Source organism: Gracilinanus agilis, chromosome 1 (genome assembly GCF_016433145.1).
Source record: "Gracilinanus agilis isolate LMUSP501 chromosome 1, AgileGrace, whole genome shotgun sequence".
In the NCBI taxonomy this organism is placed as follows: domain Eukaryota; kingdom Metazoa; phylum Chordata; class Mammalia; order Didelphimorphia; family Didelphidae; genus Gracilinanus; species Gracilinanus agilis.
The window spans coordinates 721,038,565-721,047,912 of record NC_058130.1 but is presented as its reverse complement, the minus strand read 5'-3'; the positions used below and the strand labels follow the sequence as shown (position 1 = coordinate 721,047,912).

Genomic DNA, 9,348 nt, shown 5'->3' with positions numbered 1-9,348 from the left:
ACACACACACACACACACACACACACACACACACACACACACACACACTTTACCATTTGTCTCTGAATTGATACTAAGTGTCAGTTGCAAAGTTCTAAGAGCAGTAAGTACCAGGCAACTGGGGTCAAGTGACTTTCCCAGGGTCACACAGCTAGGAAGTATCTGAATCCAGATTTGAAACCAAGATACCCTGGCTTCAGGCTTAGCTCTTTATTCACCAACCCATCTGGATGCTTCATTTTTGTTAATATTTAAATACTTCTATTAAATGGGAAGCTCAGTGATGCAGCAAATAGAACACTATACTTGAAGCCAGGAAGTCTCATTTTCCTGAGTTCAAATTCGGCCTTAGTCACTTCCTAGCTATGTGATGCTGGGTAAGCTCCTTAACACTATTTGCCTTGGTTTCCTAATGTGTCACATAATCTGGAAAAGGGAATGACAAACCATTCCAGTGTCTTTGCCAATAAAACCGTAAATGCAGTTTGGCATGACTAAATATGGCTAAACAACATAACATCCTACACTGGTAGCTTGATTACCAGAGCAATAAATATGTAAGTTAATTTAAGCAGTGTTAGCATGTTACATATTGGCATAGTACAATCATAAGCAAATAAAATTTCATAAAACATTAAAGTCATTCTTTATATTTAAAGAGTTTTTTTAAATGTTCTAAGAGTGATTTGGTCTATTTCTCTTGAAGTTATTTTGAAAAGAATTTTTCTTTCTATCATATTCTTCAGATTTTATTATTGTACATAGAAATGTTAACAAATTTGTTAATTCACTTTATATCTTGCTATATTGTTGAAGCTACTGTCTCAATTTTCTTCCAATTCTCTGGTTTTCTAAGTAAACTATCATTTTCCAAGTTGGATAATGTCATCTTTTTCTATCATTGCTTCCATGTTTATTTTTTCTCTTATACTATTTCTATCATTAGCAGGTACTATGTGATGTTAAATACTAGTGAAAGGCATTTGGGGAAGCTTATATAGTTTTCCCATGGTAATCAATGTTAAATTTTTGATATACACATTTTAAAATTATATTTTAATGCTTCTTCTAGCCAGAAATAAAGTCATACATGCAGGTTATCTTTGAAAGCTAAAGGCTGAACTTTTTATGTATACTTAAAAGTAATACATCTGGAATAGAAACTTGGAATTAATGTATAATCATCTTTTCATGTTCTAAGAGTCATATGCAAATGTACATTCAATTAGATATTTATTGAGTTCAGAATAAGAATAAAAATTTATTAAAAAAATAAAAATTAAGCCACTTTTGCAGAAATGTCCCATTCATACCTCTGCTTTGTATGTTTCTGGGCATATGTGTGTTATTCTTTCAAAACATTTCCTACATTTATTAATGTAATGATGTGGATTGGAGAACTTACAAAATATAACTTAATTGTTTTTTAAATGTTTAATAATCCGTACTATTCTGAACATGTCACATTTGATCCTAGTGAATAACTTTCAGGATACATTGCTACAGTTGGGATTTTATTTAAATTTTTGTTTTCAACAATATTCCTTAGTGACATACTGTTCTTAGTGATATATAATTTTAAAGTTCTTTTTCTTAGCTTTATTCTTGTTGAGTTTTCTCATAACAAGAATTTGATAATTTCCCCCCACAGTTTTTGAGAAGAATTAATGTAGAATAAATATTAATTGCTCTTTAATGGCTTAATAGCATTGATCTGTAAATCAGTCCAGAGTAGGCTTTAAAATTTTTATTTTGTTTATTGTTCAGTTCCATCTTGGGAAATTGAGTTGTTTAGTCTCAAAATTCTGGTTCTTTTGTATAAGCTACACTGGGTATATGGCTTTGGATAAATCACTTCAACTCTGAGCTTCTGTTTCTCTTCTGTAAAATAAGGATAATAATATCATGAAATGAGATACTGCCTATAAAACATTTTTCAAATTTTTAATCATTATATAATTATTAATAATTAATATTTCTATAGATAATGTTCTGTTTCTTTAAATTCTCAGTTTGGCTAGCATTAACTTCTGTATAGGTGGTGCTAATCATTCTTCTTTCCCCCTCAGTTTTATTTTGATTATTTTGATTATTTTATTTGATTATTTGATTATTTGATTATTTTAGTCAAATATTTGATTATTTGATTATTTTAGTCAAATATTTAACCTCTGATGTTGGAATTAATACCATTGAGTAGCAGTTCTAGGGAAGGAAATAAATTTTGACTTAATCTAATGAAGATTATTAGGCAACTCCCTGTACCTGGAAGAGTTGCAGCAGAAGATGGATGGCCACTTTTTTCCCAAGAGATTTTAGATCTTCAGAGAATTATTTCAGGATTTAAGAAATTGGAGTAGAGGATGTTTAAGGTCTCCTCTATGATTTTGTAGTTGATAAGAGAAAGAGAGAGAGTCAAGGACAAGTCAATTCATATCAAGCATACTATGTCCCTCTTAAAGCTTATATTCCATAGATCAGGGTAAATTAAAACTACATATAGCTAGGAACAACTAGGTGACTCAGTGGATACAGAGCCAAGCTTTAAGCTGGGAGGCTTTGGGTTCAAATCTGACCTCAAATACTTCCTAGTTGTATGATCCTGGGCAAGTCACTTAACTTCCAAATGTTTAACCCTTATCACTCTTCTGTTTTAGGACCAATACTTAGTATTGATTCCAAGACAGAAGGTAAAGGTTTAAGGTTGCATATATATATATATATATATCATATATAAAATATATGTTACATATATGTAACACGTATAGCACAGATGAAGTTGCTTACCATCTCTGGGAAGAGGGAAAGAAGGGGAGGGAGACAATTTGGATCACATAACTTCAGAAAACTTTGGTGGAAAATTGTCATTACATGTAATTGGTAAAATATAATCTTTACAAAAATGCATATGGATAAGTAAATTTATAATATATGCAGTACATTTGGTAGGAGTGGAGGGTAACATGATCTGCTGGGGAAATCATGAATTATTTTTGGAGTTGGCACTTGAATTCAGCATTGCAAAGAGGTAGGGAATACAAGACACAGAGGTGAATATGTACTGACATCTGTTCCATGCATGGGCACTGAAGAAAGAGACAAAAGATTTTTTACGAATGGGTGATTTTGGCTGAAAGTAGAATATGTTGGGTCAGGGATGTTATATCAGCAAAGATCATATTATGTGATTAGATTATGAAGGGTTTTAAATTTCATAGGAGATCGAATTTTATCTTAGTATATAATAGGAGCCAATGAAGCGGCTTAAGCATATTAGTGATATATTCAGACCCATGTTTGAGAACTATGATGATAAAGATGATCATGAAAGCAATTATACTTTCTACCAATAGATATATTCATACAATGTTTTATAGTGAAATGGAATTGACCTTAGTTTCTCAAAGGCTATGTCACCAGAGCTCTAGTTCTTTGCAGTCCAAATAAACTAGAAAGACCTCACCTATGGTGTCATTCAAGGGATAAAGAGGCTTATCAAGAAAATGTTGAATACTCTGTAATGATATTTTTCATCATCTTCCACTCATAATGGTAATCTGCTAAGGCATGGATGAGTTGGGACAGAGACTCACAATAATGAAATCCCATATTGGTTTTCTCTAATTTTTTCTTTACTCCAGCTACATATCATTTCACAGTTTACAAAGCTCTTTCTTATACAGTATTTCATTTGATGTAGAGAAAAAATTCTGTCAGTTAGTTAGGACTAGTTTTCCATTTTCCAGTTAAGAAGTGAAGAAATTGAGGGTTAAAGAAATTAAATTATTTTTGCCAGTGGCACATAGATATAAGTGTTACACAGAGGCCTAAAATCCTGGCTTTGTCATTTCTTTTCCAGAACTTTTTGAGTTGGAAAATGTCCTGAAGAAACAAAAAGTACTCAACCAATTGAGGCTGTGGTAGGAACTCCAAGAATAAAGACAATAAAGAAAAATGTCATAGTCCTTTATAGTCAAGAAGAGCAGAGTGAGTCAGTAATATAGGAGGCTCGATGTCCATCAATTAACATTTATTAAGTACCTACTACTTGTCAGTCACTGTGCTAAGCTTTGGGTATACAAAAGGAGGCAAAAAATAGTCCTTGACCTTAAGGACTTCTTAATCTAACAGAAGAAATAACATAAAAAGGAATATATACCTGCAAGCTATATAGAAAATCAACAGGATATCAACAGAGGGTAGGCAATAAAAGTGAGAGGATTGGGAAAAACTTCCAGTCAAAGATAGGATTTTTGAAAAGTTGGGACTTAAAAGAATCAAAAGAAGATTATGTGTAGAGTTAAGTAGAGAGAGCATGAATAACAGACTCAGAAAATAGGTGGAACCATGAAATGGAGTGCCTTATTCATGGATGAACAAAAAGGCTAATGTCCCTAGAGGAAAGAGTTTATGTTAGGGAATAAGGTAGTAGAAGACTGCAAAAGCAGAAAGGGGCCAGGTTGTAAGGAATTTGAATGTTGAACAGAAGATTTTGTGTTTGATGCTGAAGATAATAGGGATTTATTCATTGAATTGGGGCATGGAGGTGAAAGGGTCAGACTTGTACTTTAGGAAAATCACTGTAGTAGCTAAATAGAGGATGGATTTTGTTGGAGAGAGAATTAAGAAATCCAAGAGTTTTGATTCCCAATATGTTTTTGCAAAAGTGGCAGTGTTCTTTTCCAAGGATCAGGACCTAGCCCCATCACTCACAGGCAGTTAGTTTGCCAATGAGCCTCCTAAGGGCATCTTTTATGTCCTTATTTCTCAGGCTATAAATGAAGGGGTTCAACATGGGTGTGACCACAGCATACATTGCTGAAGCAATTAAGCTCTTCCAGGAAGATTGAGTAGTAGAAGAGCTGAAATATACTCCCAGCCCTGTGCCATAGAATAAAGAAACAACAGAGAGATGAGATCCACAGGTAGAAAAGGCTTTGTACTTACCCCTAGTAGATGGGACTTTCAAAATGGAAGAACAGATCTTACTGTATGAAAAAATGATCCCTGTGAGTGGGACAATCCCCAGTAGTCCAGCTATAATATATAATAACACATAATTGATAAAGGTATCAGAACAAGAGAGTTTCATAATTTGAGGAAAATCACAAAAGAAGTGCTGAATTTCATGACCTCTACAGAAGGAGAGTCTTGTTACCATTAGATTCTGAATGAGGGACTCTACAAGGCCTATTATCCAGGAGAGTAGCACCAAGAGGACACAGAGTCTAGGGCTCATGATGGTTGCATAGTACAGAGGGTGACAGATAGCCACATAACGGTCATAGGCCATTGCTGTGAGAAGGAAATTGTCCACACAAGTTAAAGCCATAAAGAAGTACAACTGGGCAAGACAGCCAGCATAGGATATAACCTTGCTTTGTGCCAAGATATTCACCAGCATCTTGGACACCGTAGTGGTTATGGTACAGAAATCCACAAAGGACAGATTGGAGACAAAGAAGTACATGGGTGTATGGAGGTGAGAGTCAGAGGTAATGATCAGCATTAAGAGCAGATTTCCAACCACAGCGACCAAGTACATGCCCAAGAAGAGACCAAAGAGAGGCCCCTGCTGCTCTGGTGTCTCAGAAAATCCCAGGAGTAGAAATTCAGTGAATTGTGTTTGATTTCCTGGTACCATGGGGCTGATGTTTCTGCTGGGAAGGAGAAGTGAGAAGAGCATGACATGAAAATACAATTATCTTTGTATCTGAAATGGAAGGAAGATGTGGCTCTGATTTATAATGTCTAGGTTCATTTATTATCTTTCTGATCTTGGGCAAGTCACTATTTCCTCATTCAACCTGAGTTGACTTTGAAATAATGGCTTCTAAGATTCCTTCCAGTTCATATATTATTTGAAACAGAACCAACAACATTTAGAAGTGAATAATTTATGAACACCATCTCCAATTTGCTTTAAGCACTGGGATAAAGAAAGAGATACTATGGCTCAACAAGTCCACTCCTCCCGCCAACAGCAGACAAAGGATATTAATTTGATATAAGAGAATAGTTTGGAGAGTGTTCTTCAACTGGAATCATATAATTTGATTGAGATGGAAGAGACCTCATAGAACTCATAGAACAAAACTGTAACACACACACAGACACAGAATCCATTCAATAATATACCTGACAAGTACACATCTAGCCTTTCTTTGAAGACTTCTATAGAAGAGAAACCCACTCTGCAGTAATCCTTTATGTTGAACTTTAATATACCTATTTTCAAGTTCTATCCAATGCTGTCATTGTACTCTGAGTTCTTGCAACAGAAATCCCATTTCTCTTCCTCAAGGAATCTCTCTAAGTATGAAAAATCAGATATGCCATGTTGCAAATGTTTTCTCTATTTTAGGTCAAGAAATCCTAGTTCCTTCAGCTGATCTTCCTAGGCAGTTCACCATCCAGGTTGCTCTTCCTTGCGTGCTCTCTAGATTATCAATGTCCTTTCTAAATTATGGCATCCAGAGCTGAACCCAAAATTTCAGATGTGGTTAGACTGTGGACAAGGACAATGGAATGATCATCTCCTTCTTACTGAAAGCTATGGCTCCTTTAATGCAAGCTAATTATTAAAAAAAGATTATTTTGTGTGCCATAATATCACCAACTCAGTGGGTTTACAGGCTACTTTCAGATCATTTAAAAATGAATTATGGTGTGTGTGTGTGTGTGTGTGTGTGTGTGTGTGTGTGTGTGTGTGTGTGTTGGAGAGATTGTGTCTTCCCCTTTCTTGTATACTATAGATAATAGTAATGGATGGCATCAACCTTCCAGTATTTGGTGAGCCTTTGTTGCTAAGCCTTCCCTGAGATAGCCTAGGGACACATATTTTAAAGTGTATCCACCTGAAACTTTGCTCCATTGATCTTGAGGCCATTTTGGGAGCTTTAGGCAATAACACCTAATTCTAGTTTTCTATAGTGTTCTATAGCTCCTTGAAATTCAGATATTCTGTATTCTAAAATCCATTCCCACTGATACTGTTTTTTAAGTTCTTTTCCTTTGATTCAAAGGAAAAATCTCAATGAAGCATGTGGTCCAGGCTAGCAATATTGTGGATTGAAGATAGATACAGGCTTAAGTGGGATTATTCAGTCTAGGAAATATTTCTAGGGAGAATGAAGTCAGTTCTCTACCTAATACTTTAAGATGATGTTAATGACTTCAAATAAGGACAGGGCCACCTAGTATGTTCATTATATTAACTGGAAAAGTCAGGAAAAGTCTGAATAAAGAGGAAGAATTTCTATAAGACCAAGCCCTCTGAGATTTCTAGAAGCACTAAATCTTAGAATTGGAATGGATCAAATACTCCATCCTCTGCCTAAAAAAATTTCTCCTTACTTAAAATCTATGTCAAATGTGGTGTGGCTATGAAAAGCATATACTGAGCTCTTCCTACATGGTTAGGCAGGCAGCACCCATTTATGAAGCTTTTCTTATGTGTCAAACACTGTGCTAAGTGCTAGAGATAGAAATGAAAGAAATGAGGGGTGAGGTGGGAGAAGTAAAACATTTGATGACAGAATCTAGAGACTTGAAAGCACAAACAAAAGTAGAATGAAGAGCAATAAACCGGAACCCTTCCTTAAGATGAGGAATTCATGAATGGGAAAAGGAGGGTAGCATGGGGGAATAAAATTCTAGGGTCAAAAGACCTCAGGCACTAAGTTATGACTGAAATCCACAGAATAAAAAATGCAGCAGGGAAGGTGATGACTGGTCATTTCTTTTAATGAAGGAAGATTATGCAGTCATTCCTTGAAGCCTATTCTGTTATTAGGCCATTCCACATTTGGATAGCTTTAGTTGTTAAGAGAGATTTTTTCTGAGATCCAAGGTCGAACTTTGTCTTTGTGCCATGTCCTCTTTAGGTTAAGGAAAACAGGTCTAATTCCTTTTGATAGCCCTTCAAAAACTTAAAAATTCCTGCCTCTCCAGAAAAGATAGGAACTGAGCACATGTCTTTTGTAGGTAGATATCTCGAAGCCCTAAAGAGAGAATACCTGGGGGGATCAACAAAAGGAATGTCTTCCTCCTGGGGGGGGGTGTGATGGTGATGGTGGTGATTATAGTGGTGTTGGTAGCAGGAACCCTACTGGAGTTGATGACCAGTAAGAGAGAAGATTCACCTTTGAAGGGCTGTTCTAGCTTGGCCAAAGGAGTTGTGTGCTGATTCTTTTTTAGCTTACCCTCCACTAAGATCCTCAAATCTTTTTCAAATGTGTAGAATATCCTTTGGTCTAACTCCCTTAACCCACACTCAGAAAAGCAAATTGGGTCCCTAGAAGACCACAATTATACTTTCCCTCAAGATTCTTCAGGTAGTCTTGGTATTTTTTAGGAAGGTCCTCTAATACTTATGAACGTCCATCAATGAGTTTTCTCTATTGATTTTGAATTGATATTAATTAGTAAGAAGAAAATAATGGGTTTCTAGATAGGAGTATTTACTAAGATTGTATAATATGAATAATGGATATAAAATATAACCCCCCTTCCAAAGTTAAAAAGGTGATGATATATCTTTCCACAAGCACAGAGATCATCCAGAGAAAGTGGGATCAAATTTAGAGAGTACATGCTGCAAAAGTATACCATGGCTTGCATAAATCCTTTTCCAAGAGATTCTTTTCTCCCCTTCATAGAATTCAAATGAAATTCCTCCTAGGCATGGCATAATTTCTACCTGTGCTTTTAGTAGAGTATCAAGACTTTAATTTTTAGGAAATGTTTCCCTCCATCAAGTCTAATTTTGTTTTGCAATTTCCATTCATTATTCATCATTTAGTTTTCTGAAATTGAACAAATGCCTCTGATCTATTATGACAGTCCTTGAAATATTTGAAAACATTTGTTTCCCCCTATCATGATATCATATATCCAATCTCATCTGTTGCTTAGAAGCTTTCTAGCTTTTATTTGGACTCCTCACTTCCTCTTTCCCCCTAATGGAACCATTTCCACATCCTTGGAGGGAGATAAATGCAGTTAACTACCTACTAATTGACGAGTCTCTCATTGCACTGTACACCACCTAACAACATGGTTCCAAAGACTTCCTGGATTTTACTCACGGGAGAACTCAAGAAATACTAGTTACATTTGATATGTTGATTTTTGTGAGTATTGTAAATATCCTCAGCAAAAGTCTGAGTAAATAGAGGAATGGAAATTGAAAATGATGGTAGAAGGAAAGGAGAGATAAGAGAGACATGGAGATAAATATACTAGAACCAAAAATAATAGAATCAGACTTTTAGATTATCTGGTTTAAACTCTATCAGAAGCAGAGAGAAGGAATCCATTTCTACTCCATGTTTTCACCCACATTCT

General features: G+C 35.4%; 1 protein-coding gene across 1 annotated transcript in view; it reads right to left on the bottom strand.

The window, feature by feature from the left end:
- LOC123232174 (olfactory receptor 7A10-like) overlaps positions 1-5,644 on the bottom strand; it is a 26,501-nt gene extending 20,857 nt beyond the window's left edge. The window contains exon 1 of the mRNA XM_044658545.1: positions 5,140-5,644. Coding sequence (XP_044514480.1) covers positions 5,140-5,644 — 505 coding nt within the window. The remainder of the gene's footprint in view (positions 1-5,139) is intronic.
- Between the last annotated feature and the right edge of the window lie 3,704 nt (positions 5,645-9,348).